We start from the raw sequence: 11197 nt of genomic DNA on the forward strand, positions 1-11197 counted from the left end.
GAAAACTAAAATTTTAATCTTTTGATATAATATTTTGCAAGCGATTAATTTCTCTTTTATGTTAGATTTTATTATCTGATGCAATTAGCACTAAATTCTATAGATAAAAAATGTGTAACGAAAATTTTGTTATAGTCTAGACTTTAATATTTTCTTGATCAAAGTATATATAATCACGTTTTTTTTTAAACTCTATTGGTTGATTAATCACACAAGTTCGCATCTTAGATCACGCGTTTATCATGCTTTTGCCGTGGAGACCTCGTGTACAAGACATTACATTTTTGCGTAATACACGTGAACAGTACGAAGAACATACGCGAGCCAGCAATCTCGGAAAGTCCTTGACCCTTTTCTTCGCGATTTTACTTTTACTTAACGTATCTCGCGTGCATGCCCTAGTCCCCACTTCCGCAAACTCCTTTCGCTTGTTCCTAACACTCATCTTGGTGAGTCGAGGTAGACCGTTTCACGGAGGACCATGGTTCGCGGCAGAACGAAAGAACATATCTTCAGTTTATTATCGAGAACACTCATCGCGCGAATATTTTTGCGGCGGACTCCAGAATTTCTCTCATCACGACAGAACGTTCGAACTGCGAGTAAGATTAAACGCATTCTCTTAGATGGAATTAATATATTATTATTGGAAAACAGATAAGAATATACAGCAGTTATAAGTTTATGCCGCATTCAATGAGATTTCACTGAAAAGAATCATAGATTATTTCAATTAAGAATATTAAATTCTAGGGATAACGATTGCAAAAGAAAGTTTAAAATTAAAGAGTAAAAAAATACAATATATAAGTGCTTCAGAAATCAAATTGAATACCTACAAAATAATATGAAAAGATTGAATAAAATACTTATTAATTCCCAGTGAAATTCTATATTGTTGTTTTAATTGATGAAATTTTCATTGATTCAGTTTGAAAGAGTGATATAAAACTAAACGTCCCGATTTATTATTGCAAATGTTTGCGGTGACGAGCACGGAGAAGCTCGGGATCAACGATGAGCGTTTTAAATCTGCAATAACGATCTCTAAGGCTAAGAATGTCGAATGCAGGAAAGATTATTGTTGCGATGATGAAAACGATCCCAAAATATTGCATCTTGTGCGAGTTAAAGGATTTCCACGACTATTGCCCGAAGGTAATTTGAAGACTGTATATCGTATATCATCGTTGGCAACGAATAAAAGTTAAGTTTGCAGTTTCATAAATTGCATATACATGCGTTAAGGAAGTTCGTCGATGTTTTAGGCATCCTCGCTTTGACTAACTATTGTCGATGGCTTCGCGAATTATCTTTATCGTATGCCTTGCTGAGCGATGAGCTGCTCTTAGCATTATGTTCGATGAAGCAAATCCACTTGGAAACTCTGCGAATAGAAGCATATCCAGAAGCGAAACCTTTTCCACTTGTTAGCGACAAAGCATGGTCCGCATTTTCAAATCATTTGCCTGATATAAATCTTGCGCTGTAAGTAAAAACAAACTATATATATCTTGATTAAAAATTATTATTACAATATCCGCGCGATGCGAGTAAAAGTCAAAATAAGCTCTATAGCTGTATTTTTTATTTTTTGTTAGACTATCTTACATGACCGACGACGATAATAAAAAATTACTTTTTACGTCGCACATCCCCGTAACACATTTGTATCTCGGCGACGCAACATCTGAGTCGATGTCACGCATAAGCAAGCAATGTCCACGATTGATAGAATTAGTTATCGCCACATATGAATCTGGTCCGATCGATCGTTTCCTGATTTCCATGGCCAAGAGTTGCTCGCACCTTAGCGCCGTCAGTTTGGGCGATTGTGAAATCACGTTTGTACTCATGAATATGCCATATCGCTACTCTAATTCAATATTGAAATATCTTTATTAATTCCAAGATATTGTAAATTTAAATTTTATTTCTTTCATGAAAATACACAATTTGAAAATTAATAAAACTATTGTCTTCATTTTATTCATCGCTAATGTTTAATTATTAATTTGTAAAATTTGTCATCTCAGAATCTCATTAATAATGAATTATTATTAATAGATATTTCAATATTGCAGCAATGATATATATCGAAAAATACACATCATGTCTTTCCAACAAAATATTAATAAAAAATAACTTTTTTTTCCATTTTATAGTTGTTCCGGGTTAGCGAAATTCGTTGCGTTGTGCGCACATCGTCTGCAGGTATTGTACGTTTCGGAAACATCATTGATAGAAGATGCGGACTTTGATATTGCTAAAGTGTCGACAAACTTATCCTCACTCCTTGGTCGGACGTGGGTACCAGAATATGTACCATTGTGGTAATCTCCTGAGAAGTGAAAAAGAGGTTTCAACAAAATTTACAGCCATAACAGGATACATAACGAAATAAAATATTCACGACGTACTTTTCTATTTTTTTCATAAATTACATAACTTACAAAGATTTTGCAATGTCGAACAAAAAATTCAACATATTCACTTTTATGTTTATAATGCTTATAATATTTGCAGTAAAAAGCTGTTGAATAGTATTACTAAAAATCTGAAATAGTCTCGATATTTCACGTGCAATATTGTTTTATATATTAAATTAGCAGTATATCGCAGAAATTAATTGATCGTTGCTGTTGATACCAAAAAATAGAAACTTTATTAGATTGTAATAGTATTTTTTAGATGTAATATATATATAAAATAATGTAACGTTACTAGTACTTGTCTACCATCGTCGCGTATAGTAGACCCGTATAATATTCAATATCCATCATATGTAATATTATGATAATGAGTAACAGTCTGTATATACATTATTTCTACATTATAATATAATAAATGATCGGGCATTTAACATTACAATGTCCAACATTAACAGAAACATCACTTTTCTAATTTATAATTTGTCCAACCGCTCTTTTCTTCATTTTTTGACGCTTTCTGGCAATGCTATTCTAGAGATGTGAGGTGCTCAGTCTTGTATCCCAGCCGACATATATATATATATATATATATATATATATATATATATATATATATATATATATATATCTGTGTAATTCGATCTCTGCTTAATAAGGCCTAGAATAAATGAAAGTAATGAAGGAAATAATATATTAGGTGTTGGAATTAATTCGTAGCGTTTTACAAGTGATGGGAAGTACTTTCATTAATGTATTTTTTAATGCTCATGTGAAATAAATAACATTCTTTCATTAAAAAACGCTACGAATTAATTCCAACACCTAATAAATAAATATAATAATATTCAATTATGCATATTTAAAATTTTAATAAAAAGTATACCTGACTATTTTATAATATATATTTGGCCTCTGTTAAGTCAGTTGCATTAAAAATAACAATTTAAAAATAGTCGAGCTAACCCTGAAAGATAACAGAACGAAGAATTTTAAACATCGCGTTACAAAATGTACATCAATTACATACTGCTGTATATACTATCTTTCTCAAATATATCTTTGCAACAAATACCTGTTTTGAGCCAATCAGTCAGGCATGTCTATAGAGATTATAGGCACAACAGGTTTCATTAGGTCGATTTTCTTAATAAGTTTTTCGCTCTTTTCTGTAATCATTGGCTCAGATGGTGGTTGATCTCGTTCGTCTCTTGGTTGATAAGAAATATTACCATATTCTTGAAGCAATGGACATAAACCTAGCAGGAAGTGACAAAAGTCTTTTCTGATACCAAACCACCCTAAACAAAAAGTCCATTGTTCTTACATGCTAATAAATAAAATTAATAATAATGAAATAATCTTATACATGTATTATATTAAAAGAAAATAATAATATATCATTATCCTAGAGCAACTGAGCAAGCCTATTCAAAACTCAGCTCCTGAGTTAAATGTTTTCACCTTTCTAATATCTCATTGAATGAGATAGATAGAAAACAAAAAAAAAATAAACGCTAGAGTTCTACCTAGCAATTAGCTGCTTTAATGTCTATCCTTTTTTGTTTTCCATTTGTCTCGCTCAATGAAAAATGAGAGCGTTTTAGTGCTAAGTTTTGGACAGATTTGTTCTAGATTAATATTAAATAATAGTCTACAAGATCAGTCTTACATCTATTTCCGCCTTTTGCACCAAAAGACATAAAAATAAGAGTCATGTGCGATAGGAGAAGTGGCATTGCCACTGTTATATAATTTATTGAAATATCTCCATCTAATTTATTCGCTAGCAGTACCTAAAGCAGAATAATTTTTATCAAATAACACTATAAAAAGAGAATTAAGACAATAATGATTTACTTAATAAGACATGCATACACATAAAATGATGTGCTAATTATACCTGAAATACTAAAATGGGAACAACGAGAAATGTATACGCCACCGCTGAGTGCAAAGAAGTCCGCCTTTGCCGGGCATTGATTTGTGGCGTTCTCAATAAAACAGCGGCGAATACTATCGCATATAAAACAGCTACCAAGGATAAACAAAGAAGTGCCCACAGTGGCACAAACACAACTTCCCAACTCCATGTTATAAAGCCGTCTAATCTCAAAGCCAAAAAGATAAATTGTAATACATTCACTGCACAAAAGAGTTCCAATTCAAACGATCGATCATGTTTTACAGCCCAAATGCATACCTAAATCATAAGAAGGATCAAAAAATGAAAGAACTCATCGATATAATCATCAGTAGCGGTTTGAAGACATATTTACTCACCGCAATTGATACTATCGAGATAAAAATCAAAGGTATGAACACCAATATCCATAAGTGCCTCTCGGATTCTAATTTGTCGCATACTAACAACTCGAACATCAACAAGATCAGATGCAACGCCAGAGTAATCAGCATTGCTTTATAATGTACATAGGCATCTCCTTCTAATCTCGCGTGAGGATGCCTCCACCAGACATAGCTTCCAACTATCGCTCCCAGGATCACCATGCCTTTCCAGAACCATATCGGACTGAATATCGACCAATAACTCCATTCAATGAAACCATCCAATCGAAGAGCAAATAGAGATGTAAATATCATCAAACATGTGTGTACCAGAAATTTACTGAAATTTAAAATTAATACTATATAATAGCTGTATAAGTATTTATATTCATACTTATATGAATAATTAATATGTCGTCACAAAGGTGCCCATAATGAGTCACCGAGTGTTGTATTGAATAACACGGAAATTACCTTGGGTTGAAGTCTTGAAAAAGCGTTTGCAAATTCATAATTGTCGGAGCGGTTATGTAGGCCAATTAAACGAAGAGAGCTTTCAGGTGTCTTGTCGAGTGGAGATGCATGCTATGTGGAGCGTGCCGACCTCATTTGCCACGGATACCGTCACGGAAAGACGCAAACGATGCCTCGTGCATCTGTATTCACGAAAAAAATAAATCACTATTCGATATAACCAAAATTTCGAGCATACTGAAGTCAGCTAATAATCATCGGCTGTTCCAGGTTTCCCCACCATTCTCTCTTTCCTTCCGGCCTCGCACACTCACACTCTCACTCGCACTCTCACTCATACTTACAAATTCGCTATTTATATTTAAAGAAAGATTTTTCGACCAAATTCGGATTAACTTATTAGTAATTAATCAGGTAATAATAGCGATATTATTCTCAATAAAGATGATATTATTAATTTTTTATTGTTTAAACGTATGAAGAAAAAGGTTAGACAAAGAACTGTTACAAAGTTAAACATTTTGCTTTAAGCGATTTTGCCAGTTGAATTATAATCGCGCTGATTAAGTTAATTAACTCAATTGTCAATTAAGTGATACTTTTATTAGCAAAAAGTATCTATTAATTTTTTTTATAAGAACAATAAATTATATAGTTGAAATCTTGCCCTAGGCAAATTGTATCATTTGAATCAATCGCTAATTATAATTTAATCAGAGTTCAAGTCGTTCTTTTTCATGCCTAGTTTTTAGAGATATGAAAAGTAAGTTGAACCGAGTTAATCTAAGTACATTGGTGGAAACAATTATCAGCTCGTTCATTTAATAATGCGATAATGCCCGATTTTATTACTTCCAGATAAATTACGGCTAATCTTTATCCAGGAGATATTTCCATTGTATTCTGGGAAATATCTCTAAGATAAAGTTATTTAGAAGTGAAGAAATTGGGCATAAATCGATCAATACGTCGTCGTTAATATATAATAACAAAATTAAATGAAAAATCTTAAATAAATGCTTAATAATCAAATATGTTAAACTAATCTTAAAATTTTGTAGCCGCAGGTTAACGTTGAAGACAACGATTCGAAGATTATTGATGTAAGTACAAAGGATTTTTATATATTGTTATCGCGGCGAAAAATTTCCAATCACCCTGACGATATCTCAAATAATCTGTAGATGGAAACTACAATCTATATATCATTACGGAAAACAGTGAGATAATAATAAGTGACAGCATATATAGGATAAGTATGATCTTCTTTTGTCCGAGATAAAATAATACGGCGTAAATAACTTGTGAAAGAAGCGTAGAGATCTTCACGATTACTCGCTATATTATACACATATCTTTATTTTATACAGAAACTCTCTCTATAAAAGTCTTATTCTCTCTAAATTATTCTTTTTAAATTTTTTTGGAGTGGATTCTTAGAAAGAAAGCATTGAAAGAAAGCATCTCAACTTTCAATCTTTAAGAGTTAGATTTCACTTTTTAGAGTGAGATTGACTCTAAATTAAGATTTTAGAATGTTACAAAAATTGTATTTTAATTCCAGGACGCAATCTTATTAGCATAACAGAAAAAAACAAATAAAACACGAATAACGAGAAGCATCAGCTTCCCTGAAACCTGTTACAAAATCCTGTATTTCACACGCAAAATATTTTCGTCAATTATTTTGTGTCGCACGATGGTTGAATTTATTGTTTGTGTTTATATCCGTTAATCGTGTTTGCTCGTGATGACGTTCGACTGGAAGACCATGTAATCCCACTGTCGCCAAATGCCAAACAAAAGCTGTCGAGCAAATAAATAAACTCAATGAGAGATTATTGCGCGCGATAAGGCGATCTCTGTGAATACGCGTTTTAGGATACGTGTCGTCGCGTGTCCGCAGACTAGTTCGAATAGCCATTATTTCGCAATCGTACTGCATTATTCTTTCCACGTACGAATAATTTACAATTCAAATTCAAGCTTCAATGTCACCAATAAATTTCCGAGTTCTCCACCAGATTTTTTGTTTGTGTGTGAATTAACATACGACGTATTATAAGGTAAGAGATATCTCACAAAGAAATCTCATTCTGATCGCAGAAAAACGAATGTAACACCTCTATAATAATTAATGTCACAACGTAGTTTCGAATTTAGAATATTTTTCTATCTTAAGGTAGTCACGATTTAAGATTAGCCAAGTAGAAGTTGCAGTTAATAATAAAATATTAAATTATTTCTTTGAAGAAAATCATCGCGAAATATTATAATTATAAAAAATAACATCTCAGCATTCTTACATTAATCGAATTTTAATTGTCATTGATAGTTTTTTGCATATGCACCAGGAACTGCAGTGGACGATTACTCGTATTTATTTGTCATTCTGGTAAAAATCATGGAAACGAACAAAAAAAATCGAATCAATAAGACATCGAAATGGGAAGATACAGTAAGCTTACTCAGAAATTTTTCGACGGTATTTTATTGAACATTGCGATACAGTTTATTAAAGATAGACATATATAATGCATGCTTCTCCTAATTATTATTTGCACATATCTTTCGTTCAGACTATCTCAGACTAGCTTAACTAATTTACGAAGAATTAGCCATGACATTTTTATTGTTTTTCGAAGTGAGCGTCCTGCGGATAAAATAAATAATTATTATTTCATTGCGATAGCTCATAATTTAAATAATAACAATTTATATTTGTTTGATTGTAACTTGATAAATATACAGGTAAAACTTACATATTTCATATATGATAGAAAAATGTCATAGACCATCGTCATAGCATTTGTATAGAGTACCCGATAATGCAGAGGCACAAAGAAGAAATTAATGCATTGCGTAGGAGGCCAAAAGCAACAGTCGACCTGACAATTTCAATAAGTTATTATGTACATTACATTTTAACAAGAAAACTTTCGATAGCAGCATTTTTTAATCTTAATTATTATACAAACTCGCTCTTTACAGTTATTGAAATATTGATTAACTAATGTAATCCCGTACTTTCCACGTTTCGCCGAACTTTAGCTTTAGCTCTTTGCTGATCTCCTCGATTTTGCGACTCTCCAGAATTCCGAGGCCGACGAAAAATATCGTTAGACACATGGGACTCGCGATCGATTGGTCCAGAAAGGTTTTTTTGAGAACTGACTTTGCGTTCCTGCCTGGCAAAATTTTGTCTAGAAGCATATAGAACCAATGATGAAACGGACCTTGAAGCAGTCCTACAATCATCATATTCCTGGTTCTCATATAATCATGTCCGTACGTGCTGGAAATCGTCGTCACCTTTTCGTCTTCTGGTGATGCTGCTATAACGCTGCTCGGAAAATATTTATGAGAACAATGCTTCTTCCAATGTTCACTGCGCTGCTGGATCACATCTCCCGCTGCCATCATCAAGCCACAGCTCACAGTGTTGGTAACTAATAGATATTTACCTGCACAGCCAAAAATATAAATTTCAGACAATCGAATGGTTATTTTTAAAAATAAATACACTTACCAAATAGTAGCTGACGCAGAACGCTCATTGTACAGAATTGTACTATACAAATCTTGTGAAAATTCGTTTGGTATTGGAACAGATTTTATGTACCTATGTAGTAGAAATGTTAATGATCCTTCCTTTGATTAGCTATTTGAATTATAAGTATGTTTCCTTTCTTCAAATTTACTATTATTTAATTATCTTCTTAATTCTTCGGTATTTGTAAAGACGATTAATTGATCTGCTTTCTTTATCACATTAATGACATACCTTATCTTTCCTTCGATCAACAATTTGAATTGTAAGTGCGCTCAATTTTTTAAAATTTATTTATTATTTAATCGAACGAATCTTCTTAATTCTGCGGTGCTTATGGAGACGAAACGTTCGTTGAATATTATTTCGTGGCATAACTTTCAAATTGGCAAGCTGAAGATCAACGGTCTTCGAGCGCAGTATCGGCAAATGCCTAGATGCACAATGAAGCTACACCAATCATCCGAGTGCATCAAACGTACTGTTCGACGAGATCGGAGGCTTACTAAATATATGGGATGCCGCGATAATTAAAAATTCCACGAAGATTGTACAAACGACACGTAGACAACACATCTTATCTTTCTGATCACGCATGTCTTCAAATTTTTTTGTCAGATATGATATAACACATAAGAACACATACACAGATTTATCAGAAGTTCATGTTTACAAATACTATTTGTTTTTAATAGAGAAAAAAATTGGAGTACTTAATTTTAAGTTATCTTACTTATTTAATATAATAAAAAAGCCTTTTAGAATCAACACAAGTTCTTAGCATATATAGGAAGTCAAGTCTATTTAATAAGACAAAACGGTTAAATTTATTCTGTGTAAAATTCCATTCATGAAACTCTATACAGGAACTAGAAGTCTGGATAATGCAATAAAAAAGTGTATGAAACTCATAAATATTTATATAGTTATAAGTACTTTATAGAAGTAAATAATTCAATAAACACAACGATGTTATTAGAATTATAAGGAATTCTCCTATAATGAATTGAAGTGTTAATTTTGTGACTGGATTTTTTATTGATAGTCAAGATTACAACTTAATTAGACAATAAGACAAAGGGGAGTCAATGTATTACTTAGCTGCAACAGCTTTGGGTTTTGGTAAGCCTTCCCTGAATCCATTCCTGTAAACATAAATAAAATCATTTATATGTATTGTATACATAAATTATGTACATATAAATTATAAAAAAAATTAGATAATGTTTATACTTCTTATTTAATAAAAAGATTAAAAGTAAAAAAAAATAAATATTAAAAAATATATAGATTTTTAGTTTGTTTTAATTTTCGTTAGTTATTATATTTCTAACATTGTAGCTTACTTGAATTTACGGCGTACGATCTTAAGATGACGCATGCGGCCAGTACCAGTGGTCTTCCTCCTCTTTGCCTTGATCGACCAGTTATCTATAGTCGTCAAATATTAATTAATATATTAATATTTCTATATTAACATTAAATATTTGATATTTGAATAAATAATGGACAATCCTCTATGTAAACATGTTATATTGTACAGCGACAACTTACATGAACGCATTTTCTTAGCAGGATAGCCACATTGTGCACATTGTGACTTCTGGATGTGATAGGAGCTACGTCCACATCTCCTGCACAACGTGTGCGTCTTATTACGCCGCTTACCAAAGCTGGATGTACCCTTCGTCTGTGAACATGAAGAAAAAACAGGACTGTAACATATGACTCCTTGTTACAAATTATAGAAAAAAAAAGATGGATCAATAATACGATATAAAGAAAAGTTATTTTAAATCATCTTTATAGATAAATAAACAAAAGATAAATATATTTCAGGGAATAAGTGACGTTAACGTGTTACCACATAAACATTATTATAACATAACCTGTAAACTGGTATCACGTCACTATCATGTGGAACATTTTTCTTTTGCCCGATATTATTCAATTATATCAGTTGTATAAAAATTCAGAACATTTTTTCCGCACCGATCAATTGACCGGCTATTAGGATCGCTGCAAAATAAATCGATTTAAATGACATAAATCCATGCTCACCATTTTAGATGAAAAAGTACCCCAAAAGAAAAGGCAATGTACCGTTCCGAATCCGAACGTTTCTTCGTTCAAACAAAATTCCACTAATAGAGCACGAGACGTTTTCGAACGATCTCTGTAGATGCCGATTGGAACTATCACGAAACTTTTACTCAGATGATAATTCATTTAATAAAAAAATTAATATTTAATTAACTTCATTTATTTAACAAACTACATTAAGTAATCGATAAGATAAAAATTTTATTTTCTAAAATAGAAAACGATTTAATTCTCTTGCAAAAAAAATATTAATCTAAATTATATATGATTATTTTACTTTATCAATCTAAATATAAAATTGTTGCATAATTTAGATATATTAACACTTCTTTATAATTTAAATGGTGAATTA

General features: G+C 31.9%; 4 protein-coding genes and 3 long non-coding RNA genes across 9 annotated transcripts; 3 read left to right on the top strand and 4 right to left on the bottom strand.

The window, feature by feature from the left end:
• Window positions 1-890: 890 nt before the first annotated feature.
• LOC147910971 (uncharacterized) lies at window positions 891-1777 on the bottom strand. Its single transcript, XR_015547859.1, has 2 exons — window positions 1640-1777; window positions 891-1486 (listed from the first exon to the last, which is right to left on the bottom strand). It is a non-coding gene; the product is annotated as an uncharacterized LOC147910971 (long non-coding RNA).
• Window positions 978-2890, top strand: LOC105146821 (F-box/LRR-repeat protein 3). Its single transcript, XM_011057364.2, has 4 exons — window positions 978-1158; window positions 1269-1488; window positions 1602-1844; window positions 2166-2890. The coding sequence occupies exons 1-4, from the start codon at window positions 978-980 to the stop codon at window positions 2335-2337; spliced, it is 816 nt and encodes a 271-aa protein (XP_011055666.1). The 3' UTR covers window positions 2338-2890.
• On the bottom strand, window positions 2641-6383 carry LOC105146823 (transmembrane protein 185B). Its single transcript, XM_087414720.1, has 7 exons — window positions 5193-6383; window positions 4713-5058; window positions 4333-4632; window positions 4102-4225; window positions 3505-3730; window positions 3316-3396; window positions 2641-3090 (listed from the first exon to the last, which is right to left on the bottom strand). The coding sequence occupies exons 1-5, from the start codon at window positions 5228-5230 to the stop codon at window positions 3519-3521; spliced, it is 1020 nt and encodes a 339-aa protein (XP_087270846.1). The 5' UTR covers window positions 5231-6383; the 3' UTR covers window positions 2641-3090; window positions 3316-3396; window positions 3505-3518.
• LOC105146827 (uncharacterized) lies at window positions 5473-6841 on the top strand. Its single transcript, XR_015547860.1, has 3 exons — window positions 5473-5606; window positions 6254-6295; window positions 6377-6841. It is a non-coding gene; the product is annotated as an uncharacterized LOC105146827 (long non-coding RNA).
• Window positions 6842-7026: 185 nt separating this feature from the next.
• LOC147910972 (uncharacterized) lies at window positions 7027-8378 on the top strand. Its single transcript, XR_846232.2, has 3 exons — window positions 7027-7258; window positions 7528-7650; window positions 8286-8378. It is a non-coding gene; the product is annotated as an uncharacterized LOC147910972 (long non-coding RNA).
• LOC105146826 (mpv17-like protein 2) lies at window positions 7668-9176 on the bottom strand. 3 transcript variants are annotated; one of them, XM_087414772.1, is made up of 4 exons: window positions 8977-9176; window positions 8722-8814; window positions 8220-8656; window positions 7668-8080 (listed from the first exon to the last, which is right to left on the bottom strand). In XM_087414772.1, exons 2-4 carry the CDS (start codon window positions 8747-8749, stop codon window positions 7886-7888), a joined length of 660 nt encoding a protein of 219 aa, XP_087270898.1. In that variant the 5' UTR covers window positions 8750-8814; window positions 8977-9176; the 3' UTR covers window positions 7668-7885. The 3 variants fall into 3 exon arrangements, with proteins under 3 accessions (XP_087270898.1, XP_011055674.1, XP_087270896.1); XM_011057372.2 differs by having other exon boundaries at window positions 7668-7845; window positions 7955-8080; window positions 8722-9176; XM_087414770.1 differs by having other exon boundaries at window positions 8722-9176.
• Window positions 9177-9760: 584 nt separating this feature from the next.
• RpL37-1 (ribosomal protein L37-1) lies at window positions 9761-10986 on the bottom strand. Its single transcript, XM_011057371.2, has 4 exons — window positions 10804-10986; window positions 10297-10432; window positions 10089-10173; window positions 9761-9887 (listed from the first exon to the last, which is right to left on the bottom strand). Exons 1-4 carry the CDS (start codon window positions 10969-10971, stop codon window positions 9836-9838), a joined length of 441 nt encoding a protein of 146 aa, XP_011055673.2. The 5' UTR covers window positions 10972-10986; the 3' UTR covers window positions 9761-9835.
• Window positions 10987-11197: the final 211 nt, after the last annotated feature.

This window comes from Acromyrmex echinatior, chromosome 1, assembly GCF_024713525.1.
Source record: "Acromyrmex echinatior isolate Ae372 chromosome 1, ASM2471352v2, whole genome shotgun sequence".
Lineage (NCBI taxonomy): Eukaryota > Metazoa > Arthropoda > Insecta > Hymenoptera > Formicidae > Acromyrmex > Acromyrmex echinatior.

Coding starts and splice junctions, on each gene's coding strand:
- LOC105146821 (XM_011057364.2), top strand. CDS start 978: ATGTTTGCGGTGACGAGCACGGAGAAGCTCGGGATCAACGATGAGCGT. Junction 1,159..1,268: donor TCCACGACTATTGCCCGAAG/GTAATTTGAAGA, acceptor TCGATGTTTTAG/GCATCCTCGCTTTGACTAAC. Junction 1,489..1,601: donor CCTGATATAAATCTTGCGCT/GTAAGTAAAAAC, acceptor ATTTTTTGTTAG/ACTATCTTACATGACCGACG.
- LOC105146823 (XM_087414720.1), bottom strand. CDS start 5,230: ATGAATTTGCAAACGCTTTTTCAAGACTTCAACCCAAG. Junction 4,226..4,332: donor TTCCCATTTTAGTATTTCAG/GTATAATTAGCA, acceptor ATTCTGCTTTAG/GTACTGCTAGCGAATAAATT. Junction 3,731..4,101: donor TGCAAAAGGCGGAAATAGAT/GTAAGACTGATC, acceptor CTTTTTGTTTAG/GGTGGTTTGGTATCAGAAAA.
- LOC105146826 (XM_087414772.1), bottom strand. CDS start 8,749: ATGAGCGTTCTGCGTCAGCTACTATTTG. Junction 8,657..8,721: donor TCTGCGTCAGCTACTATTTG/GTAAGTGTATTT, acceptor TTGGCTGTGCAG/GTAAATATCTATTAGTTACC. Junction 8,081..8,219: donor AGTTCGGCGAAACGTGGAAA/GTACGGGATTAC, acceptor TGAAATTGTCAG/GTCGACTGTTGCTTTTGGCC.
- RpL37-1 (XM_011057371.2), bottom strand. CDS start 10,971: ATGAATTATCATCTGAGTAAAAGTTTCGTGATAGTTCCAATCGGCATC. Junction 10,433..10,803: donor GTACTTTTTCATCTAAAATG/GTGAGCATGGAT, acceptor TCATGTTCACAG/ACGAAGGGTACATCCAGCTT. Junction 9,888..10,088: donor ATCGTACGCCGTAAATTCAA/GTAAGCTACAAT, acceptor TTATGTTTACAG/GAATGGATTCAGGGAAGGCT.